Source organism: Salvelinus namaycush, chromosome 9 (assembly GCF_016432855.1).
Source record: "Salvelinus namaycush isolate Seneca chromosome 9, SaNama_1.0, whole genome shotgun sequence".
Taxonomy (NCBI): Eukaryota; Metazoa; Chordata; class Actinopteri; order Salmoniformes; family Salmonidae; genus Salvelinus; species Salvelinus namaycush.
Window position 1 is genome coordinate 26,969,189 of NC_052315.1, and position 26,656 is coordinate 26,995,844.

Here is a 26,656-nt window from a genome sequence, read left to right on the forward strand (position 1 = left end):
ACTTCTGGTGCCATGGATGGAAATGAAATGGGTTGAGAGGGCTATCACCCATTCCTAAATTACAGCTCATTACTCCATGGATTATGGACCATATTAAGAAAGAGGACACTGTTTAGAGCACAGGGTTAGAGCCAGGGTACTCACATAGAAGGCCTGTTCCCGTAAGGAGGGGGTATCAGGAGGACTCTGGTTGTAGGTGGAGAAGCGTTTGTTCACCGTGGGGGGTTTGTTGACAGTGCTGGCGGCCGAGGCTTGGTCATCCTTGTCGAAAGGGCTGACAGAGAGATAAAAAGGGGACAGAAACTTAATACTAGACCCATACACAAATATATGCGCACCACACATACATGTTCGTGCACTAGTGGTGGTATCCACTTAAAGCAGGTCACCACACTGATGTGATAGCCACTCACTTCCAGGTGACCTCCAGGCTCAGTTTGATGGTCCCCAGGTCATTGATGTCCACGGCCACCGTCCGGGGTAGAGCAGCAAAGAGGTCTTTGGTCTCACATGACACGTTCCCCACCACCACATGATTGGCCAGGCTCTTCAGCTCTGTCACCTAGGAAACCATAGTAAGACACATCACAATTAGTGATTCTGGTATGATCTAAATCTCTCCAAACCCCATCCCAATGCCTGCTCTCCAAACCCCATCCTGATGCCTGCCATACCGATGCCTGCTCTCCAAACCCCATCCTGATGCCTGCCATACCGATGCCTGCTCTCCAAACCCCATCCCGATGCCTGCTCTCCAAAACCATCATCATTCATTCTGTGTCTCCTGACTTTCCGATCCCATGACATGATTGGGGGAAGTAATGAAATCAGTGAGGGAGAAAAACAAGTAGATATCCAGCTGCTCTCCTCTCACTGAGCTGTTATATCCATTACCTCTGAGCCTTCGCGTCACACACAGATGTGACAAAGTGAATGTGAGTGACGGTCTGTGTGTGTTCATCTGTATACTAGTTTTAGGCCAGAATTTGCTGCTTCATACCTTTATTGATAGGAACTCTGTGATGAGAGGCAGAAAGACCATGTCCTCGCTGTCCCACACCTGCTTGCCATTGATCTCCATCCTTCCCCTCAGCTTCCAGCGCTGCCGCCCATATTTCATAAAGATCTGAAAGGTCAGGGGTCAGGTTTAGGTTCAATATGGAATAACAGAAACACACAATGAGCCAGTCACTGTCACATTTATCTTGGTCTTCACACATTTGCTCATTCTTAAGCCTTTGCTGAGTCATTTGTGTTTGTGCTGAATGCGGAGTTAAGCTCTGGAGGTTCTGTTTATAGGTGCCTTCTCCCTTCGACGGAATGGAGTGTGCCACTGACTCACATTGATTATGCTGTCAATCATCACTAAATCTATGCATGTTAAACAGACGGAGGCAGTGCTGACACATTAACGCCTTTCCTTTTCCAATTACCCTCCTCCTGCAGTCTGCAGATAGCCCAGCTCTGAGAGGCCATGTTACTGTAGCATATACACTCCCTCCACCAGCACTAACGCTTAGAATGGTGACGCTGTGGCAGCCATGCAGAAACTACTCCTGCAAGGACAGCAAGAGTGGAGGGAAAAGAGAGAGAGGGAGAGAGAGCGATAAAAGGAGAAAGAAATAAATTCACCTCATACGTGTCCCCAGCACAAAGCCGTGCAAACCCTGCTAGACCTGCAACAAACAAAAAACGTTTCATGACCACATACAAGCAAACAAACACTCTTACAATGCAACCGTTTGATTGGAATAGACCAACAGGAAGCGAAGATACACTGGGGTCTGGAGTCACAACAGACGAAAAGGATGGATACACTGACATGAACGTACCCTTCATCTTAACATGGAACTCCCCCAGCTGGTTTTCCAGCTCGCTCTCCAGCATGCACATGTTCTGCAAAGAGCAGGAGAGAGAGAATGTTATGGAACAGCCTTCAAAGCAGAAACATTAGGCAGTCAACACTACAATCATTGTACTAATATCATAGAGCAAAGCTCTGGGAGAACGAGAGCACCTGTTCTTAGTCCGGTTACCCTACAGTCTTTGAACTCTGTATCAGGACAATGACTCTGTCCTCGGCTTCCTGTACATCTTATCCTGGTACTCCCTCCCTTCTTTCCCTCACTGATCAACTATCCTCTCTCCTCTCTCACCCCTCACCTCTGTGTACTCTTTGTAGCCTTTGTTGGCCTCAGACAGGCTCTCTCTGGCCTCGCGGCTGCCCTGGGAGACTGTGTAGGCCTTCACCATCTTATTGGCCCCATCCCTCAGCCGGTGCTGCATACAGTAGGCCTCATACAGCTCGTCAATCTGAGGAGGACAAAACACATGGATGGTTACTTTCATTTGACCTTTACAGTGGTTATACAATAGTACATCTTTATTATATATATTTTTTTAATTGTTTTATTCACCAAACATTAAAACACACCCTAAAACTCTTCATGAATCTTTTTCAATAATAGTAATCCATTTAGTGGTGACATATTAGAGTTCCATTATCATGGAACCATAAAGCATGTAATTGCACCATAATCCTTCCTTTGGTTTTTGACACTTTAACGACCTCTGTAAAAAAAGTGTCTGGAAAATTAAGAAGCGACTGCAATACAGTGGCACTCCGATGGTGACGTTCCACTGGCCACACACACACACAAGTAATAACCTCTGCTTCCTGTTGTTGCCTTTCTTATTGGTCTACAACCTCCTCCTGCACCTCATTTTCCCACATATACACTATATATATACTGTCACAGGCCAGCTCATAGCCTGTGACAAAAATGAGGGGACACGAACAACAGGTATAGGCCAATTAAAAAGGTTCTTTATTCTAAACCAAAACTATTAACTTTAAACAAAGAAAAAGGAATGAGGTGTGGAAGTATCATAATGTAGGGTGTATGTAAAGTGCAGGGATGCGTGAATCTGTGTGTGTGAATATGACTGAGTGAAAACTATGTAAAACTACAAAGGAACAAACAAAACAGGATCATACCTGGAGGAGCAGAGAGAGCGAGAGAAAAGTGATTAGTGAAGCAGTTTAAATACCCTGAGCACAGGTGGCTCCAATCACTAACGACCCTCCTCTGCCTGCAGGAGGAACCGCCCCTGCAATGCAGAGGGGCCGTGAAAGTATGTGGACACCCCTTCAATTTAGTGGATTCGGTTATTTCAGCCACACCTGTTGCTGTCAGGTGTATAAAATCGAGCACAAGGCCATGCAATCTCCATAGCCAAAAATTGGCAGTAGAATGGCCTCACTGAAGAGCTCAGTGACTTTCAACGTGGCACCGTCATAGGATGCCACCTATCCAACAAGTCAGTTTGTCAAATGTCTGCCCTGCTAGAGCTGCCCCGGTCAACTGCAAGTGCTCTTATTGCGAAGTGGAAATGTCTAGGAGCAACAACGGCTCAGCCGCGAAGTGGTAGGCCACGCAAGCTCACAGAATGGGACCGACGAATGCTGAAGCGTGTAGTGCGTAAAAAATGGTCTGTCCTCGGTTGCAACACTCACTACCGAGTTCCAAACTGCCTCTGGAAGCAACGTCAGCACAAGAACTGTTCATCGGGAGCTTCATGATATGCGTTTCCATGGACGAGCAGCGTCGACTGGAATAGTGTAAAGCTCGCCGCCATTGGACTCTGTAAAGCCAGAACTTCTTCAACACCGTTGGAAAAGCATTCCAGGCGAAGCTGATTGAGAGAATGCCAAGAGTGTGCAAAACTGTCATCAAGGCAAAAGGTGGCTATTTGAAGAATCTCAAATATAAAATATATTTTGATTTGTTTAACACATTTTTGGTTACTACATGATTCCATATGTGTTATTTCATAGTTTTGATGTCTTCACTATTATTCTACAATGTAGAAAATAGTGCAAATGAAAGAAAAACCCTTGAATGAGTAGGTGTTCTAAAACTTTTGACCGGCAGTGTACATGTCTGTCTGAGCTGGACATCCAGACAGTGCAGCATATCCTGGATAAGTCCCACTCGAAGACCTTTCCCTTTTCTACTCTTCAGCCTGGTCGTCGTGCCACTGCCTGGTCACCGTGTTGCCAATCTCTGACTGCCTGGCCAGGGCTGCCCTGCAGAGAGCCCTCCCTATTGAAATCACCTCTCCCCTCCCATTTCACCCCCCCCTTCCCATCGTACCCGCCGCCACACCCCACTTGGAGAATAAAGAAGCAACGACTCTTTATGAGGAGCCATAACCTTGAATACCCCCTCGGTTTTCAAATCACGTAGAGGGCTTGGGCTGTTGCACGATAGCAACCAAAGCCCATGTAAGTCAGTTTATAACATTCTATCATTGGTTACTCAGAGTTGCCCATATTGACATTGGCTGCGGCCTCAGGCCCTATGGTGCTAACCTTGGAAAAGTAATTGCAATTTCTACTCTTTCCTCTATTACTAATAGGGATAGACCAAATGGTGCAGTTCTATACAATCTTATAGCCATACCAACTATATCAATATTAACTATCAGACAGGGCCTGCAACCACCTATTGAACATAGCTCGTTTGAATTGGAGACTCCATGTGACTTTAAAAATTGTAAAAAGGACTTGGGGTGATGCACCTGAACTAGAGGTCGACCGATTATGATTTTTCAACGCCGATACCGATTATTGGCGGACCAAAAAAAGCCGATACCGATTAAATCGGCCGATTTTTATTTTATTTATTTGTAATAATGACAATTACAACAATACTGAATGAACACTTATTTTAACATCAATACATCAATAAAATCAATTTAGGCTCAAATAAATAATGAAACATGTTCAATTTGGTTTAAATAATGCAAAAACAAAGTGTTGGAGAAGAAAGTAAAAGTGCAATATGTGCCATGTAAGAAAGCTAACGTTTAAGTTCCTTGCTCAGAACATGAGAACATATGAAAGCTGGTGGTTCCTTTTAACATGAGTCTTCAATATTCCCAGGTAAAAAGTTTTAGGTTGTAGTTATTATAGGAATTATAGGACTATTTCTCTCTATACCATTTGTATTTCATTAACCTTTGACTATTGGATGTTCTTATAGGCACTTTAGTATTGCCAGTGTAACAGTATAGCTTCCATCCCTCTCCTCGCTCCTACCTGGGCTCGAACCAGGAACACAACAACAACAGCCACCCTCGAAGCAGCGTTACCCATGCAGAGCAAGGGGAATAACTACTCCAAGTCTCAGAGCGAGTGACGTTTGAAACGCTATTAGCGCGCACCCCGCTAACTAGCTAGCCATTTCACATCGGTTACACCAGCCTAATCTCGGGAGTTGATAGGCTTGAAGCACAGCGAAGAGCTTCTGGCAAAACGCAGGAAAGTGCTGTTTGAATGAATGCTTACGAGCCTGCTGGTGCATACCATCGCTCAGTCAGACTGCTCTATCAAATCATAGACTTAGTTATAACATAATAACACACAGAAATACGAGCCTTAGGTCATTAATATGGTCGAATCCGGAAACTATCATCTCGAAAACAAGACTCTTTCAGTGAAATACGGAACTGTTCCGTATTTGATCTAACGGGTGGCATCCATAAGTCAAAAATATTCCTGTTACATTGCACAACCTTCAATGTTATGTCATAATTACGTAAAATTCTGGCAAATTAGGCGACCCAAACTGTTGCATATACACTGACTCTGCATGCAATGAACGCAAGAGAAGTGACACAATTTCACCTGGTTAATATTGCCTGCTAACCTGGATTTCTTTTAGCTAAATATGCAGGTTTAAAAATATATACTTCTGTGTATTGATTTTAAGAAAGTCATTGATGTTTAGGTACACATTGGAGCAACGATTATATGCAACACAGCACACGCTAGATAAACTAGTAATATCATCAACCATGTGTAGTTAACTAGTGATTATGATTGATTGATTGTTTTTTTATAAGATAAGTTTAATGCTAGCTAACAACTTACTACTGCATTCGCGTAACAACAGGCTCCTAGTGGAGTGCAATGTAATCAGGTGGTTAGAGCGTTGGACTAGTTAACTGTAAGGTTGCAAGATTGAATCCCCCGAGCTGATAAGGTAAAAATCTGTCGTTCTGCCCCTGAACGAGGCAGTTAACCCACCGTTCCTAGGCCGTCATTGAAAATAAGACTGTGTTCTTAACTGACTTGCCTAGTTAAATAAAGATTAAATAAAGGTGAAAAAAATAAAATAATAATAAAAAATAAAAAAATCGGCCAAATCGGTGTCCAAAAATACCGATTTCCAATTGTTATGAAAACTTGAAATCGGCCCTAATTAATCGGCCATTCCGATTAATCAGTCAACCTCTAACCTGAACATTAGGAGCTTACTTCCTAAACTGGATTACATCAAGATCTGCGCCTAGCAGACTAATCCGGACATTCTGGTATTGACTGAAACTTGGATCTCTGGGGACATTCTGGACTCTGATATTAAAATTGAGGGTTATAATGTGTTCAGAGCTGACATACAGGGTAGAGGTGGTGGAGTGGCCATTCTTTTAAAAACATATTTCTCTGTCTCTTTACTGAAATCTATTTCCCTTGCCCAGAAATTAGAGCTATTATCTTCAAGCCTTGTCTAGGGAAAAAGTGATCCATAACCGTTATAGGGGTGTACCGTCCTCCCTCGGCTAACCTTTGTGCACTCGAGGAGTTAACTAGTTTCTTGTCTTCTTTTACTAAATCAGAAGTTACTATCCTGGGTGACCTAAATTATGATTGGGAAATGCAGGCTTCAGACAATCTAAAAGATGTGTAATGATCTAAACCTAACCCAGCTGGTGACTAAGCCTACACGGCCCAACCCTAAAGATCCATCAGTCCTCCACTACCTCAACCCTTATTTTAACGAATACACAAGAGAAATTATGTTTCTACTGGTGTCGTCGCCCAAGACATTTGTGACAATTCCCCAGTTGTTTGTGTTAGAAATGTGAGAATACAAAAATCTCAGCCTCGTGTCATCACAAAGAGGAACTTAAAAACCTTCAGTCAACAGGCTTTTTTACATGATCTTTATTTTAGTGATCTTGACTGTACTTCAGCTATCCCTGAACCTGATATATCTTTGAGCCTTTTTGCAGATGTCTTCAATTCTTTGTGGGTAATCATGCTCTCTTCAAAAAATGAAGGGTTAAAGGCAGATGGAATGTCTGGAACACTCCGTAATCATTCGTAAAAGAGATGATGCTTGGATCAAGGTCAGGAATACAGGCATAGTCCTGGACTGGCAAGCTTTTAAGCAACTGAGGAATCATTGTGTAAGACAAATCAGAAAGGATAAATCTGATTATTATGTAACTGCTCTTTCGGATTGTAATAGGGACCCTGCTAAATTCTGGAAAAATGTGAAATCCTCCTTTCTGCCACAACAAATTAATTCAGACACTGCCCTCATTATGGAAAAAAACGCCATCATTGATGTATTTAATCGCCATTTTATTTCAGCGGGCTCTCTCTTTGAAATAACTTCTAAGCCTATTCACAATGATCTTGAGCTGGATGCTGATAGGGGAAACTTGCCGAATGATCAGAGAAATTAGTCAAAGCTTTTCCTTTAGGCTATTTACAGAAAAATAAGTCCTGGATGCTTTGCTAGCAGTAGACAACAAGAAATCCACAAGGGCCGACCAATTGCATTCCGGTCTTAAGTGTGTAGCGACCATCATTGTTGGCTCAATAACCCATTTTTTTAATTTATTTTTTACACTGTTATCAGGAAATATTCCAAAAGTATGGAAATCAAGTCTTGTGCTGCCACTCCGGGGCTAATAGTGATCTTAATCATTATCAACCCATTTCAAGGCTTCCTTGACTAGCTAAGATTCTTGAATCCTTGGTAAATGTACAACTTTGTTCTTTTTTATCTGAGAAATGTATTTTGAATGTAAACCAATCAGGGGTTAGGCCCAGTTTAGGCACTATTACACTTTAGTTGTTAATAATCTTGTCAATGCATGAGTTTACATGTTCAGTCATTCAATGGATCTCCAATCAATGTGTTCCCGCATATAAATACTTAGGCATTTGGATTGATATGGATTTGATGTTTAAAAAACATATAAACTCAGCATAAAAAGAAACGTCCCTTTTTCAGGACCCTGTCTTTCAAAGATAATTTGTAAAAATCCAAATAACTTCACAGATCTTCATTTTAAAGGATTTAAACACTGTTTCCCACGCTTGTTCAATGAACCATAAACAATTAATGCACCTGTGGAACGGTCATTAAGACACTAACAGCTTACAGACGGAAGGCAATTAAGGTCACAGCTTTGAAAACTTAATACACTAAAAAGAGGCCTTTCTACTGACTCTGAAAAACACCAAAAGAAAGACGCCCAGGGTCCCTGCTCATTTGCGTGAACGTGCCTTAGGCATGCTGCAAGGAGACATGAGTACTGCAGATGTGGCCAGGGCAATAAATTGCAATGTGCGTACTGTGAGACGCCTAAGACAGCGCTACAGGGAGACAGGACGGACAGCTGATCATCCTCGCAGTGGCAGACCAAGTGTAACAACACCTGCACAGGATTGGTACATCCGAACATCACACCTGCGGGACAGGTACAGGATGGCAACAACTGCCCGAGTTACACCAGGAACACACAATCCTTCCATCAGTGCTCAGACTGTCCGCAATAGGCTGAGAGAGGCTGGACTGAGGGCTTGTAGGCCTGTTGTAAGGCAGGTCCTCAACAGACATCACCGGCAACAACGTCGCCTATGGGCACAAACCTACCGCCGCTGGACCAGACAGGACTGGCAAAAGTGCTCTTCACAGACGAGTCGTGGTTTTGTCTCACAAGGGGTGATGGTCGGATTTGCGTTTATCGTCGAAGGAATGAGCCTTACACCGAGACCTGTACTCTGGAGCGGGATTGATTTGGAGGTGGAGGGTCCGTCATGGTCTGGGCCGGTGTGTCACATCATCATCGGACTGAGCTTGTTGTCATTTCAGGCAATCTCAATGCTGTGCGTTACAGGAAGACATCCTCCTCCCTCATGTGGCACCCTTCCTGCAGGCTCATCCTGACATGACCCCCCAGGATGACAATGCCACCAACCATACTGCTCGTTCTGTGTGTGATTTCCTGCAAGACAGGAATGTCAGTGCTCTGCCATTGCCAGCGAAGAGACCGGATCTCAATCCCATTGAGAACGTCTGGGACCTGTTGGATCAGAGGGTGAGGGTCTTGCAGGTGCCTTGGTGGAAGAGTGGGGTAACATCTCACAGCAAGAACTGGCAAATCTTTTGCAGTCCATGAGGAGGAGATGCACTGTAGTACTTAATGCAGCTGGTGGCCACACCAGATACTGACTGTTACTTTTGATTTTTACTCCACCCCTTTGTTCAGGGACACATTATTCCATTTCTGTTAGTCACATGTCTGTGGAACTTGTTCAGTTTATGTCTCAGTTGTTGAATCTTGTTCATACAAATATTTACACATGTTAAGTTTGATGAAAATAAACAGTTGACAGTGAGAGGACGTTTCTGAGTTTAGATGAACTGGTTATCACGCTTCAAGATTTAAAGTTGTCTCTTTCTACAGAAACAGATTGTGCCTTTCTCTAAACAGTAGGAAGCAGATTATTCAGTCCACCTTTTTATCTGTTCTTTATTATGGTGATATTATTTATAAAAGTGCAGCTGCTACGACTCTTAAACCTTTGGATGCCATAGTGCCCTTCATTTTGTTACAGGTGACAGTTTTGGTAATCGTCACTGCATCCTGTATCAAAGGGTTGCCTAGACTTCACTAAAGACCTGTAGATCTCTACATTACTCCCTTTTTGTTTACAAGGCCCTACTTCATAAATTTCTGTCTTATCTAACTTGCTGTTTTTTTATTTCACCAGGTAGGCCAGTTGAGAACAAGTTCTCATTTACAACTGCGACCTGGCCAAGATAAAGCAACGCAGTGCGACTAAAACAACACAGTTACACATGGGATAAACAAAGGTACAGTCAATAACACAATAGAAAAATATGTATACAGTGTGTGCAAATGAAGTAAGGAGGTAAGGCAATAAATAGGCCATAATGGCGAAGTAATTACAATTTAGCAATTTACACTGGAGTGATATATGTGCAGATTAGGATGTGTAAGTAGAAATTCTGATGTGCAAAAGAGCAGAAAAACAAAAACAAATATGGGGATGAGGTTGGTAGTTGGTTGGATGGGCTATTTACAGATGGGCTGTGTACAGCTGCAGCGATCGGTAAGCTGCTCTGACAGCTGACTCTTAAAGTTAGTGAGAGAGATATAAGTCTCCAACTTCAGTGATTTTTGCAATTCGTTCCAGTCATTGGCAGCAGAGAACTGGAAGGAAAGGCGGCCAAAGGAGATGTTGGCTTTGGGGATGCAAAGACTTAGATGACCTGGAGCCAGTGGTTTTGGCAACAAAAATATGTAGCGAGGACCAGCCAAAGAGAGCATACAGGTCGTAGTGGTGGGTAGTATATGGGGCTTTGGTGACAAAACGGATGGCACTGTGATAGACTACATCCAGTTTGCTGAGTAGAGTGTTGGAGGCTATTTTGTAAATGACATCGCTGAAGTCAAGGATCGGTAGGATAGTCAGTTTTACGAGAGTATGTTTGGCAGCATGAGTGAAGGAAGCTTTGTTGTGAAATAGGAAGCCGATTCTAGATTACATTTTGGATTGAAGATGCTTAATGTGAGTCTGGAAGGAGAGTTTACAGTCTAACCAGACACCTAGGTATTTATAGTTGTCCACATATTCTAAGTCAGAACCGTCCAGAGTAGTGATGCTAGTCGGGCGGGCGGGTAGCGATTGGTTGAAGAGTATAGATGCCTGAGTTGCCTAACCCATTCACAGGATTGGTTAAATCTTGAGTTCCTAGGGTATCCACTGAGCTAGGTAAATCTGCATTTAGTTTTAGTGCACCATAAATTAACATTTAATTTCAATGTTCTGGTGCAGTTTGGGCAATTTAAAGTACTGGTTGGGGATTTATTTGTGGAGAAATGTAACAGTGTTTCTGGGTGATTTGTGATGTTTTCTTTGTGCTTTAATGTATATTAAAACAATGATGTTGTATATACAGGGAGCATTTGTAAAAGAGACCTAGGTCTTCCCTGTTCAAATAAAGGTTCAATAAAATTCATACTAACTCCCAGTGACACAAAAGCTGACAATCTACGACAGATAACGTACAACCTCAAAAAATACAAAACGTACAACCTCTGACACACACAAAAACAACACTGTCAGCATGTCCCATCAAATAACATTGTAGCAGACTTACAGATTAAACTTGTATTCACCTTGTCCAGAACATCACAAATTGTTTTCAGGTCACGGGATAAGTGTGTTATGACTTTTCCCCGATTTTCTGAATCAGTGCACATGGCTTCCAGCACGGAACCTCATTCACTAAATGATACCCCACTATCTCCCCCTCTATCTCCCCACATTCAGACACCCTGATTCATCACAGTGAGTGACCCAGAATGTCAGGCCCACACTGTGTCTGTGTGGATACATACGCTGAGCTGCTGCTCACACGCCAGCCTGAATGAATTAGTAAACAGACAAACACCATGAGAGCTCCATTCGCTAAAGCTGACTCCACGGGACATGTGTTTTATGAGTATGTGAGAGGGTGCATCACAATCCTTTCATTCTGATAGCATTGAGAGCACCACCACCCCTCTCGCCACTCCCTCATTCTTCACCTTCTACACACTTCTGTCACATTCCCTCCATTTCCTGATGATCAGAGCGCTAGCTCCACCTGACTGGTCTGGTCCACTTAGCCACGACTCCACACAACAGCACTCTAACTACATTCCTGATGACCCACTCATACGGTCTCAACATGTCGCTTTGAAGACTATCCTCTTTGTTACATAAAACTGCCCTCCATGTGTGTTTACGATGAAACACTAGCTGATGTGTGTTTAAGATTAAATAACAGATTTTTGGAGTGAGTAATGGTGTGTCTCTCCTCTAACTAGCCAAAAACAAAGCCACCTGCTAGACTACTAGCTAGTGAAACACGGTTCTGAACAGCCTGCATAACCCATCAGCGTTGGGAGAGAGAGATTAACCTGGAATAAAACTACACTAAGTAGGCAATAGGCATAGGTCAGGGGTCACTGTGTGTGTGTAGAGGTCAAACAGGACCAAAGGTCAGACTAGCGGAAAATCACCATATTTAACAGGACAAGTCTGCAGACGTCCAGCATGGCCAATGCTTCTCCATTGAGATGTGATGATTAAAGCCTAAGTGTTCCCCTGTGGAGCTGACTGGGAGACTGAGCAGAAGCACTGAGCAGAGCAGACTGAAGAATTACAAACAATAAATGACTGTACTCTGGCACAGAACTTTACATACGTAGGCTCACATATTGCACTTTCAAACACACACTCATATAGTATAAAACATGAGCACATAAATGTAAACATACACACACATCGGGCTGGCCACAGAGACGCCATTGCTCCACGGGGGGGGGGGGAGGGGTAAAAAGAGGAAAGGAGAAAAAAAAGAAAAAGAAAGCAGCTCTTTAAATTTTTATGTACAGGGAGAGGCCGAGCCAGGCAGAGCTGGAGTGAGGGAGAGCCAGATTGATTCCTCTGTCATCCCAATCAGCCCCCTCTATCCATCTGGAGGTGGTTACTGACTGTTACTGTGAGGCTGAGGCAGACTCAGCCTTCATCTGCATCGCTCACCAACTGCTCCAGCTCAAGACTCTCCCTCCCGCTCTCTCTTTCTCCCAGAGGAACTACGTGCCCCACAAGGGAGGCTCTGTTCAGGAACATCTCAACTATGACACATCTGTTGTAGTCTAATCTGTCGATTAAAAGCAGTCATCACCGTTATTTTACCAGAAACATTTTAATATCTAGCACATCTGCACTCGACCTGACCCCCCCCCCCCCCCCCCCCCCCAACCAGCCCTGAGACAGACCGCTCAAGGAACCTTCAGAATAATAACCCATCACTGCTGTTTCCTTCTGGAGGGGAAATCAGCCTAACTGTCACCAGGAAAGGGAAGGTCAACAGGTGGTTAAGTTAACTTTCGAATTCAAAATAAACCCTCTGTTCTCCTTACCTAGGTGATGGGCCATGACATTTGACCCCTAGGAGGTGAGGCTCCCCCTGCTTGTAAAACAAAAACTAATCATACATCAATAAGGTAGGAGGAGGAAGACAAGGAGGAGGAAAACGAGGAGGAGGATGTGTTCCTGTGCTGCTGCAGCTGTGTCAAGTTAACAGCCTGGTCAGTATACTGCTCTCCCAGGATAGGGTTAAAACTCTCAGAAAATAAACCAAGAATGTGAGACTAGCATGAGGCCGCCCCATGCTAGTGAACCATGTCCAGGCATACCGTGTGTGTGTGTGTGTGTGTGTGTGTGTGTGTGTGTGTGTGTACAAACACAGGGTTTGTTTTAAAAGCTAAAAGGGCAGCACTCTCAATGGTCACTAATTCATAAGCACAGTGAATAAGCCAAGAGCTGCTGGACCTTACCCCTAGACTGAAACCTGCCAGTAACACCCACACAATCATTGTTAGAGGCCCTTTCTGTCTGAGGCCTGCTGTAGTGTGTGGGTACTCAGTCGTAATAAAATGAAAACCTACATAATGTACGTAGCTTACATCATTTTTATTAACACGCCTTCCCACATCTATTTCTATCCGACACATCCAAGATAAATAAACTTTACGCTTGTTCAAGTTACCAATCAATCACACAATCATTTTCTGTTCTCTCTCTCACACACACACACACACACACACACACACACACACACACACACACACACACACACACACACACACACACACACACACACACACACACACACACACACACACACACACACACACACACACACACACACACACACAGCTTACCTTGCTGAGATGGAACTCAAGCCGTCGCATAAACCTCTCAACCACCTTCACTTGCTGTTGGAAGAAACACAAGGACTCATCTTTCAAAATGATGCTCAAATAATAGATATAATGTAATCTGGGACCAATGGATTGCTGTCTGATTATTTTATAAGACCTAAACTTTTGGATAATATAGAAGACAGGGTCAAACTCACCTTATCCAGCTCATAGAGAAACCCCTGAAAAAGAACAAGAAAATCACATGACTACACAGTCCAATAAAAGCCATTACAAAGGTCAAGTGAGCGTACAGTCATTTTATGGCAGATTCAAGACATGGTGGTACCTACCAGACGAGAGTTCCTCTTGGATTCCCTCATTTGTCGGCTCAGGCTGTCCAGCTCTATCTGGTGCACCTGCAGGTAAGACCTGAGACAGACAGATGGCAGGTCAATTTCCTGTCCGTCTGAGCAGGCATGCATGACAATAATGTTTTGTGCAAAAGCGTATGTGTACTCACTGCAGGCCTCTCTTCAGAGCCTCGTAGACCTCATCCAGCCTCTCTGGCTGGGGCACCTTGGGCGGTGGGGATTTGGCAGAGAGGGTGAACATCCTACTGGCTCTGGAGGGCTTCCTGGTGACCCTCGGGGTGCTGAACACCGACAGGTTCCTAAAACACAACACACAAAGCCTTTTACTAACTGCACTGCTGAAACTGTAGCGCTTCAAATCACTGTGACTGTTGGTGAGTTGATGGAAGAGGGATTTTAACATGCTTTTAAAATGCTATGGAGATATGTCTCATTCATACAGAACAGGCCAAAGACATGTTTGGAGTGTCCCATCTCCAACCCACCCTACCAGAGCAGTGAAGCATGGATGTGCAGTCAGGGGTGATGATAACATTCTGAGTTGATGAATAAAATAATCAATATCACTTTATAAAATGCAACAAGTAATCGATTTGAGGCAAGACTCCTCTTTCACAGGTGACAGGCCAGTCAATGGGCTATGAAAGAGAGATGTGTCTGTCTAGGCTGCTCATATTCTCTTCAGCAAGATACTGCCTGATCAGTCAACACACCTTTCCTCCAGACATATAACTCTAGTAACTGCTATATATTAATGCATTTCTTATATGTAGGCTGCAGAAGGAATATTTGTATTTTTTCTGCAATGTGCCAAATGTAAGATGGATTTCCTCTCTTCCTCGGTATCTCCTGATGCACTCTCTCTCTACTCTGTCTCTCTCCCTCTAGTACAAACTCATGCTCCTGTTACTCAAGCATACACACTCCATTCTCCTCTCTCTGTTCTTCCTTTAATATTCTGACTCCATTCTCCTCTTCTGTTCTTCCTTTAATATTCTGACTCCATTCTGTCCTGTTTTCTGGCAGATGGACCTTCATTAATAAATAACTCGAGACCTTCATTTCCCTCCATTCTACCCGACAATAGGGAATACTTTGATGATCACTTTGTTGATATACCAAAGCCCCCCCCCCACACACACACATACGTGTATGTAGACCATATGCTCCTATTAAAAACTCAGCTTTGAAGGCAGGAAAATTACAATGAACAATAAATATTTTTCCCTCGTCATGAAAGGAGAGGCCTCCAGTACCGCCGCCTCAGGAAGTGTGGGCTTTACAGGACGTCCTGTCAGGTGGGGCTCGAAAGTAGACACACAGTCTATGGTGTGTGTGTGTGTGTGTGTGTGTGTGTGTGTGTGTGTGTGTGTGTGTGTGTGTGTGTGTGTGTGTGTGTGTGTGTGTGTGTATCACAAATCTACCAATGTCGAGAACAGTAGCCTAGAGCTGCATTGTTGAATGTGTAGAATGTCGACGCAGAAGTGTACTCACCAGTAAGGTCTATAACAGTAATGTACACTTGACCTTATCAGAGGGAGTGTCCTCACCTGTAGGGCTTATCGTAGGAGTTGACCCCGGCAAAGGACTGGCTCCTAGTGACGGATCTGGAGATGACTCGGCGCGATGGGCGCACGGAAAGGGACATGGTGGAGACAGCTCTGGAGGGACTCCCTGCAGAGGCAAAGGAAGGGGAAGGCTTTAGAGGTTGCACAACGACACACAAAAGGGGGACAGTTTGGCTACTCTGTCTGGGAACTGCAGGAAAACACCACAACAAAATGAGCAGAGCAGAATTTGTATAATTGAACCCTGTTTCTACTGGCATTGTTCTTTCACAAGAACTCTTATGCAATGTTTTTTTCTCAAATACTGAAATCTTGTTAGGTCCATGCACTCTTGGTTCGGTGCACCTTGAGCCTTGTGAATCAAACTGGCTTTTTTTCCTAAACATGTTACCTAATAAGCTGCAGGGGCTGCACCCTCCTGGGCCAAAATACCAGTTCTTCACATCAAAGCATTTTATTATCAATCTACCCCTAAGAGCTCTTGAAGAGATTATGTAAGAAAAATCTAATTGAATGCCTTGCAGAGATGTTGCTCTGTGCATCTCTCTATTGCATAAACAGTGATGTCCAAAAGCCACTCTAGCATAAGACACAGAAGTGCATTGTTTTTGGATTAAAGAAGTACCAGCTAGTTTTGGTTTGTAGCAAATGTGCAGATTCAAATGATCTTACATGTCAACATTAATTTGATTATCTAACGTTCAACATGCCATAATTTGCCTTAATGCATCTGCCATAATGCATTAAGCAACTAAAATTTTAAATGTCAAAGGCAGTTGAAGTGTTTATGTATTGTAGGCCTGCCCTCCCACTGCCCTACCTCTCCCCCTGTCCCTTCTGCTCTGTGCACCTTCATATTCCCTCCCTCTTCCTGTGGTGAAGCAATGAGGGTACTGTGTGTCACTGCTTCCACACTGGAAACAAAGGCCAGTGAAGATCCAGGGATAACATTGACACAGTGCAGACTGAAAACACATTACTGCTGCCTGCCCACTATCTCTGTTCTCTACCACCCACACTCTTCCTCTAGAGCTGCCTGCCCACCATCTCTCTGTTCTCTACCACCCAGGCTCTTCCTCTAGAGCTGCCTGCCCACCATCTCTCTGTTCTCTACCACCCAGGCTCTTCCTCTAGAGCTGCCTGCCCACCATCTCTCTGTTCTCTACCACCCACACTCTTCCTCTAGAGCTGCCTGCCCACCATCTCTCTGTTCTCTACCACCCACACTCTTCCTCTAGAGCTGCCTGCCCACCATCACTTTGTTCTCTACCACCCACGCTCTTCCTCTAGAGCTGCTTGCCCAGCATCTCTCTGTTCTCTACCACCCACGCTCTTCCTCTAGAGCTGCCTGCCCACCATCTCTCTGTTCTCTACCACCCACACTCTTCCTCTAGAGCTGCCTGCCCACCATCTCTCTGTTCTCTACCACCCACACTCTTCCTCTAGAGCTGCCTGCCCACCATCTCTCTGTTCTCTACCACCCACGCTCTTCCTCTAGAGCTGCCTGCCCACCATCTCTCTGTTCTCTACCACCCACACTCTTCCTCTAGAGCTGCCTGCCCACCATCTCTCTGTTCTCTACCACCCACACTCTTCCTCTAGAGCTGCCTGCCCACCATCTCTCTGTTCTCTACCACCCAGGCTCTTCCTCTAGAGCTGCCTGCCCACCATCTCTCTGTTCTCTACCACCCAGGCTCTTCCTCTAGAGCTGCCTGCCCACCATCTCTCTGTTCTCTACCACCCACACTCTTCCTCTAGAGCTGCCTGCCCACCATCTCTCTGTTCTCTACCACCCACACTCTTCCTCTAGAGCTGCCTGCCCACCATCACTTTGTTCTCTACCACCCACGCTCTTCCTCTAGAGCTGCTTGCCCAGCATCTCTCTGTTCTCTACCACCCACGCTCTTCCTCTAGAGCTGCCTGCCCACCATCTCTCTGTTCTCTACCACCCACACTCTTCCTCTAGAGCTGCCTGCCCACCATCTCTCTGTTCTCTACCACCCACACTCTTCCTCTAGAGCTGCCTGCCCACCATCTCTCTGTTCTCTACCACCCACGCTCTTCCTCTAGAGCTGCCTGCCCACCATCTCTCTGTTCTCTACCACCCACACTCTTCCTCTAGAGCTGCCTGCCCACCATCTCTCTGTTCTCTACCACCCACACTCTTCCTCTAGAGCTGCCTGCCCACCATCTCTCTGTTCTCTACCACCCACACTCTTCCTCTAGAGCTGCCTGCCCACCATCACTTTGTTCTCTACCACCCACGCTCTTCCTCTAGAGCTGCTTGCCCAGCATCTCTCTGTTCTCTACCACCCACACTCTTCCTCTAGAGCTGCCTGGGCACCATCTCTCTGTTCTCTACCACCCACGCTCTTCCTCTAGAGCTGCCTGGGCACCATCTCTCTGTTCTCTACCACCCACGCTCTTCCTCTAGAGCTGCTTGCCCACCATCTCTCTGTTCTCTACCACCCACGCTCTTCCTCTAGAGCTGCCTGGGCACAGCACAAATTATTGACCATGTGATCTGCACCTGTATCAAGGGGGATAGTAGTGCGGGGGATGACAGAGAGAAAAATAAACATACGTGAGAATATTGGGCTTTCCTAGATAAACTTCCAGTGTGTGAGTGTCTCTCTGAGTTCATTGTGAGTATTCAGCAGTGGCGTTCCAGGCCCTGACACTAGGGACTTTGTTGCAGCATTAGTGACATCTCCATCACACAGGGCCCAAAACAAGGTCCTCTTTGATAGAAGAAGAAAAAAAGGGAGGGATTGAGACTAGATTAAACAGACACCAATCACCAGGGACTCAGCCAGGACAAGAGCCCAACACAGAGAGACAGGCCCTGTGAGGTTAGGCAGCCTCGGGTGAGCCAACTATTGGCAGGCCTCAGGCACAGATATTTTAGCTTCAAGACACAGGATCAGCCCGGGTGTTACCCACACATTAAATGGAATTCTAAAGTGTAGTTTTAGTCTGTGGCAGCTACAGTTCTACTGAGCAGTGTGGTTTTGGCCAGACCCTTAAGTTTTATCAGTGTTGTCATGTTTGGTCAGCAGCACTGATATCAGTTCCTTAGATACAGAGATGCATCCCGGCCCTAAGGAAGGAAGCCAAGATTCATTTTGGACTTGCAGGAATGGTAGTCAGGATTCAGCAGTCACAGCTGGTCATTTCCATCTAAAAGGACCCATGAGCACCAACATGTGAAGTTCATAGGAGCATGTCAAATTGGGTGTCAAATGAAAGCTAAGAGTCTATATTTTTGAGAAATAAAGGCACATATACAGTACATTTTCAACAATTCTAAAAATGTGGAATAAGGAAAGACTTGATTTCTACCAAAAAAAACTCTTAAGGTATTTGAAATGCATCAAAACAAAATAATGTGGAAGTAAAGACCCCTGCCAACTAATAGCAACACATTTATTTTGGGAGACATCTCTCTGCCTTCTGTAAATTTAAGATATTTCCTAATTTCTCTCCCTCATGACAAGTGAGAATAACGAAAGTTCACAGAAGTAAAGGCAGACCTAGCAATTAGTTAGTGTTCTTACTGATATCAATTTTGTTTATTAATTATTAAGTGATTCAAACTCAAAATTGCTTTACATAATCAATAACAGAATTTCTGCAATTGAATTGTCTACAATGGGAAATCATAGTAGTGATAAAGCACAGTTGGGTTCACAAGTTTGGACAGAACAGTACAGTAGAGCAAAGTAGAGTATAGTTCAGTAGAGTACATTAGAGTTGGGTACACTATAATGTTCTGCATTGTACTGTACTAAACTTTACTGTAATCTACTCTACTGTAATCTACTCTACTGTGCTGTACTTTGATGTTCAGACTTGTGAAAGAGACTTGGTTCGGACTAGGGCTGTTGCGGTGACCGTATTACCCCGACACCGGCTGTCACGAGTCATGAAGGCAGTCAAATTCCACATGACCGTTTAGTCACGGTAATTTAGTCACGGCTTCTCCAAGCTCTGATGCTGGTCATTAATAGCCTACCAAACTAACTGCCTGGTACTCAGCACTCTATTGTCCCTCTAATCACTCTGACATCAATGCAAATGTATTCTAAAATCGAATCAAACACTTTATGAGAGCCCATGAGTTCATGTCGCACAACATTTCTGTAGGCTATGCAAATGCACGAGAAAAAAGAGTGATGTCCGCTAATAAAAAGAGGAGGATCCCATCAGCTTTCTACAGGCTAGACCTATGATATTTATTTCTCAACTTTCCTAATATTAAGCGCATTGCTTATATTTACAACAGGGGTATAGCCTACCTGTCTGGCATGGAAATAAACCATGGGGAAAAGCATCTGCCATTCGCTATTTAAGTGCATAGATTACTTATTTTTTCCCCGTTGCCCCTATGTCGATACAGGTGCATGATAATGGTTGATTCTAAATCAAAATGTCACACACATTATTTAGTATATGGAAAGACAATATTAAATCAAGAATAGTCTGATGGGTGACAATATTAGCCTATCACCTGTGAATTATATATTATGACTTATATTATGATGCCCAGCATAAGAAACAATGCCTTTATTTTGCGACGTGTTCGAATCCTAGTCACACACCTCATGTAGCCTAGCCCATAGGGCTATATGTTTTAATGAGGTTTGTATCACAACTAAAGTGGCCAAATAACTTAATATAATTAAGCACATTAATCCGCTTTACAAGGGATGTAGAGCCTAACTGGCATATATAAGCAGTATGTGAGTTTCAAGTTTGGGGAAGATATTAAAATCATTACATGCATAATTGCATTTGCGGTCACTTTTGATAATGGTGTTTTCTGCTAATGGAACATTCACGCTTATAGCCTAGTACCATGTGCACATTGCTTCGCTTATAATGTGAAGAAATTGCCTAATAGTTTATCAACATTTTAAGCTAAAACGTTCTGATCTGTTGTGTCAGCCACGTTGCATATTTTTTTTATACCTTTATTTAAGTAAGCAAGTCAGTTAAGAACAAATTCTTATTTACAATGACGGCCTATTGCATAAAAATGGGTTTTTGATTTGATGCTAGTGGTTGTATTAATTTGTGATCTATCGCATCCCACAACTTATACAGACTATGTTTGGAATATTTATTTCCTGGCACCTTTGTACTATGGGGGATAGTAGATTGACATAGGCTAGTGCTTTTGCTGTTTGTTCGGCGTACTCATCTTGTTGGCTGACGAAAAGTAAATGTGGACAGTTCTTCCAACATCTTCAATATGCACCTCGGAATTGGATAAGGAGGTGCCCAGTTGTGTCCCCGATGTGTCGGTCTTCACTCAGGGAGAAGGACACAACTCAGCACTCAGGGCCGCAAAAGGCATGGATTTTTTTTAGGGTGCATTACGGCCACAAAGGGGATGCCGCTGTGAAATTCAAGGTATTATCAAGAGCTTGTCAAATTGTGAATGAGAGATTGATGTAGTATGTACAGCCTGTGCAAAAAAACAAAGCAGAGCTCATGTCTTTCAAGCAACTTTTTTCAAATCATCATTAGTCTCTCATCATGCAATTACGGTGAGACCGACAACTATTTTGCTTGACAATCACTGGCTGACGAAATTTCGAGACCACTAGTTCGGACTAACCAAATTGATGAAGCACTACTTGAGTTTCTGTGCCATATTCAGTACATTTTATAGTAATAACTACTATTTCATATACACAAATCATATACTGTGTCAAAACATATTTACACGACATTAACCGCACAAGCATTCCACATACACAGACACAGACCTTCAAGAGGATCCTTCTCATCATGGGCATCATGCAGCAAACAGGAAACAGGTAAGCGACACATTCTCCTTCCTTTACTCTAGTGTTCAGCCTCGGATGGTTACCCTGCTACACCCCCCACCCACACACAGATCAGCGCAGTGAGGACCCAGTCAGCCATCCTAACAATACCTCCAGTCTGTAATGCCTGGTTCCTACCTGTCCCAGAAGAGATTGGTCAGCCTGGGAATAAATACAGTGAGGTCACACGATGCGGAAATCTATTGAGAGTGGCATAAACATAAAACCATGTGAGCTGTACGCCACATAACTACAGGCTTCCATTGGTTTCCATGATGAGTGTAGTTATGGCTGGACAGGGTCCGAAGCCCATAGACACGATCACGCTCATTGTTCTGCTGCCTGGCTGGTCTCGTTCCAGGACAGTTCTAGAAAACAAAGCACACAGGGGCCAGCCACTCAACTATCCCCCACCACACCCTGACATCACTGCATCTTCCACACACACTCTGAGCATGCTCAGCATTGTTCTCAACATCTCAATGTGCATATCACACCTGCAGGTCAAAGGAAAGTCTCATGCATGGGTGTTTATAAACAGGGTGTTTGTTAACATGGTGTCTGTCTTGTGTTGTGTCTGTGAATGAGTGTGAGTGTGAGAGAAAAAAACACACTGGCTGTTTTGTGATCAGCCACAGAGAGGGTATCTGGGGTAACAAAAGCCCTAATGACATTGCCAATGGAGATGAAGCTAGGCTTCGGATACAGGCTGCACCCCTCATCAACCAGCCCGTCTCCCACTCCACTCTGACATTCCAAACATGGTGGAGATAAGCAGGGTCTACTGTCTCCTAACCAAGGGGCACACAGGCCCTGATGAACACAGGACCTGTACACTGATCAGAGGGGGAAGCCGCCTGTGTCGCAGAACTGAACAGCAACAGCAGTGGGGGTAGGGTGACGGGATGGAAGGGCATGCCAGTTCCCTAATTCAACACTGAGCTGATGGACAGGGAAAGGGCTAGTCGGCTCTAAAAACAACACTGGGGACAGACAGCGGAGCAACAAGCACAAGAATAGAGCGGCACTTAGCACCTCAAAACACAGCCAGTAGACAGTTCTGGTCATCCACTAACTCCACGTGCAGTTTAAACACAATTTACTGACCTTATCATAACCATTAAACCTCTGGATTATAGGAAATAGACTGGAACTACAGTACCAGTCAAAAGTTAGGACACACCTACTCATTCCAGGGGATTTTCTTTATTTGTACCATTTTCTACATTGTTGAATAACAGTGAAGACATCAACACTGAAATACCACATATTGAAACATGTAGTAACCAAAAAAGTGTGAAAGTAGCCACCCTTTTCCTTGACAGCTTTGCACACTCTAGGCATTGTCTCAACCAGCTTCATGATGTAGTCACCTGGAAGACAGCCCTATTAGGTAAAAGACCAAGTCCATATTATGGCAAGAACAGCTGAAATAAGCAAAGAGAAATGACAGTCCATCATTACTTTAAGACATGAAGGTCAGTCAATATGGAAAATTTCAAGAACTGAAAGTGTCTTCAAGTGCAGTCGCAAAAACCATCAAGCGCTATGATGAAACTGGCACTCATGAGGATCGCCACAGGAAAGGAAGACCCAGAGTTACCTCTGCTCCAGTGGATAAGTTCATTACAGTTACCAGCCTCAGAAATTGCAGCCCAAATATATGCTTCAGACTTCAAGTAACAGACACATCCCAACATCAACTGTTCAGAGGAGACCGCATGAATCAGGCCTTCATGGTTGAATTGCTGCAAAGAAACCACTACTAAAGGACACCAATAAGAAGAAGAGACTTGCTTGGGCCAAGAAACATGATCATTGGACATTAGACCGGTGGAAATCTGTCCTTTGGTCTGATGAGTGCAAAATCCAACCACAGTGTCTTTGTGAGATGTAGAGTACGGATGATCTCTGCATGTGTGGTTCCCACCGTGAAGCATGGAGGAGGTGTGATGGTGTGGGGGTGCTTTGCTGGCGACACAGTCAGTGCTATATTTAGAATTCAAGGCACATTTAACCAGCATGCCTACCACAACATTCTGCAGCAATATGAATCTAAATTCAATCAGCACATTGTTTGTAGCGCGGGCAATACACTGCTACTCGATCTTCCGAGATGCATACAAGGCCCCCCCCCCCCCCCCTCCATTTTGCTCCTACCATCCTATAGGCAGAAACTCAAACATGATGTACCCGTGATAAGAACCATTCAACGCTGGTCTGACCAAATTGGAATCCACGCTTCAAGATTGTTTTGATCACGCGGATTGGGATATGTTCTGGGCAGCCTCAGAGAATAATATTGATTGATACGCTGGTTCGGTGAGTGAGTTTATAAGGAAGTGCATTGGAGATGTTGTACCCACTGTGACTATTAAAACCTACCCTAACCAGAAACCTCGGATAGACGGCGGCATTCGCGCAAAACTGAAAGTGAGAACCATTTAACCATGGAAAGATGACGGGGAATATGGCTGAATTAAAACAGTGTAGTTATTCCCTCCGCAAGGCAATAAAACAAGCAAAATGTCAGTATAGGGACAAAGTGGAGTCGCAATTCAACGGCTCAGACACAAGACGTATGTGGCAGGGTGTACAGGCAATTACGGACTACAAAAAGAAAACCAGCCACGTTACTGACGTCTTGCTTCCAGACAAACTAAACACCTTCTTTGCCCACTTTGAGGATAATACAGTGACACTGACGCGTCCCGCTACCAAGGACTGTGCATCTCCACTTCGCTGATCCTCAACACTGGGGCCCCACAAGGGTGCATGCTCAGCCCCTTCCTGTACTCCCTGTTCACCCATGACTGCGTGGCCATGCACGCCTCCAACTCAATCATCAAGTTTGCAGAGGACACAACAGTAGTGGGCTTGATTACCAACAACGACGAGACAGCCTACAGGGACGAGGTGAGGGCACTCGGAGTGTGGGGTCAGGAAAACAACCTCTCAACGTCAACAAAACAAAAGGAGATGATCGTGGACTTCAGGAAACAGCAGAGGGAGCACCCCCCTATACACATCAACGGGACAGCAGTGGAGAAGTTGGACATTTTTAAGTTCCTTGCAACAGCGCCTCTTCAACCTCAGGAGGCTGACAAAATGTGGCTTGTCACCTAAAACCCTCAAACTTTTACAGAAGCACAATTGAGAGCATCCTGTCGGGCTGTATCACAGCCTGGTACAGCAACTGCACCGCTCTCAAACGCAAGGCTCTCCAGAGGGTGGTGCGTTCTGCCCAACGTATCACAGGGGGCAAACTACCTGCACTCCAGGACACCTACACCACCCAATGTCAAAAGAAGGCCAAAAAGATCATCAAGGACAACAACTACCCAAGCCACTGCCTGTACACCCCGCAACCATCCAGAAGGCGAGGTCAGTACAGGTGCATCAAGCTGAGAACGAGAGACTGAAAAACAGCTTCCATCTCAAGGCCATAAGACTGTTAAAAAGCCATCACTAACACAGAGTAGCTATTGCCTACATACAGATTCAAATCATTGGCCATCTTAATAAATGGATCACTAGTCACTTTAAATAATGCCACTTTAATCATGTTCACATATCTTACATTACTTATCTCATATGGATATACTGTATTTTATACCATCTATTGCATCTTGCCTATGCCGCTCGGTCATCGCTCATCCACTATTTATATGTACATATTCTTATTCCATCCCTTTAGATTTGTGTGTATTAGGGAGTTGTTTTGGAATTGTTAGATTACTTGTTAGATATTACTGCACTGTCAGAACTAGAAGTACAAGCATTTCGCTACACTCACATTAACATCTGCTAAAAATGTGTATGTGACCAATAAAATGTAATTTGCGCTTAGTGGGACTATCATTTGCTTTCAAAAGAACAATAACCCAAAACACACCTCAAGGCTGTGTAAGGGCTATTTGACCAATAAGGAGAGTGATGGAGTGCTGTATCAGATGACCTGGCCTCCACAATCCCCAGACCTCAACCCAATTGAGATCGTTTGGGATGAGTTGGCCCGCAGAGTGAAGGAAAAGCAGCCAACAAGTGCTCAGCATATGTGGGAACTCCTTTAAGACTGCTGGAAAAGCATTCCAGGGGACTACATCATGAAGCTGGTTGAGAGAATGCCAAGAGTGCACAAAGCTGTCATCAAGGCAAAGGGTGGTGACTTTGAAAAATCTACAATATAAATATATTTTGATTAGTTTAACACGTTTTTGGTTACTACATGATTCCAAATGTATTATTTCATAGTTTTGATGCCTTCAATATTATTCTACAATGTAGAAAACAGTAATAAAGAAAATGAATGAGTAGGTGTGTCCAAACTCTTGACTGGTATTGTATATAACACAATAAAGCATGATAAAATGTCCAAGCAGTAGGGCTAAAGCATCAGCTTTCTCTAAATCACTGACCTTTGGATAAGCTTGAAAAAAGAAAAAACAAGAAAACATAACAAGCTAATGAGGAACCTAATGATGTATATATTGAAATGACTGGGTTTATGAGAGGCTGCTTGTTGCTCTCTCCCTCCCCCGATCCAGGAAATTATCTGCAGGTTGGATCCTGATGGCCCCCAGGCAGGCATTATGTGTCTGTTTTATCTGAGAAAGCCCCTAAACACATACAGTTAAAGTCGGAAGTTTACATACACCTTAGCCAAATACATTTAAACTGAGTTTTTCACAATTCCTGACATTTAAAATCAGTAAAAATTCCCTGTCTTAGGTCAGTTAGGATCACCACTTTATTTGAATAATGTGAAATGTCAGAATAATAGTAGAGAGAATGATGTATTTCAGCTTTAATTCTTTCATCACATTCCCAGTGGGTCAGAAGTTTACATACACTCACTTAGTATTTGGTAGCATTGCCTTTAAATGTTTTTACTTGGGTCAAATGTTTTGGGTAGCCTTCCACAAGCTTCCCACAATAAGTTGGGTGAATTTTGGCCCATTCCTCCTGACAGAGCTGGTGTAACTGAGTCAGGTTTGTAGGTCTCCTTGCT

The 26,656-nt window shown here is 44.0% G+C and overlaps 1 protein-coding gene across 3 annotated transcripts in view; it reads right to left on the reverse strand.

Annotated features, from left to right (window-relative positions):
- ripor1 (RHO family interacting cell polarization regulator 1) overlaps positions 1-26,656 on the reverse strand; it is a 111,900-nt gene that overhangs the window by 12,511 nt on the left and 72,733 nt on the right. For all 3 annotated transcript variants that reach the window (XM_039001221.1, XM_039001220.1, XM_039001219.1), the window contains exons 2-12: positions 15,794-15,917; positions 14,393-14,542; positions 14,223-14,301; positions 14,088-14,111; positions 13,891-13,944; positions 2,164-2,313; positions 1,833-1,896; positions 1,633-1,676; positions 1,001-1,126; positions 414-562; positions 145-274 (exon numbers count right to left, since the gene is read on the reverse strand). In XM_039001221.1, the coding sequence (XP_038857149.1) occupies positions 145-274; positions 414-562; positions 1,001-1,126; positions 1,633-1,676; positions 1,833-1,896; positions 2,164-2,313; positions 13,891-13,944; positions 14,088-14,111; positions 14,223-14,301; positions 14,393-14,542; positions 15,794-15,891 (1,068 nt within the window). In that variant the 5' untranslated portion in view covers positions 15,892-15,917. The remainder of the gene's footprint in view (positions 1-144; positions 275-413; positions 563-1,000; positions 1,127-1,632; positions 1,677-1,832; positions 1,897-2,163; positions 2,314-13,890; positions 13,945-14,087; positions 14,112-14,222; positions 14,302-14,392; positions 14,543-15,793; positions 15,918-26,656) is intronic.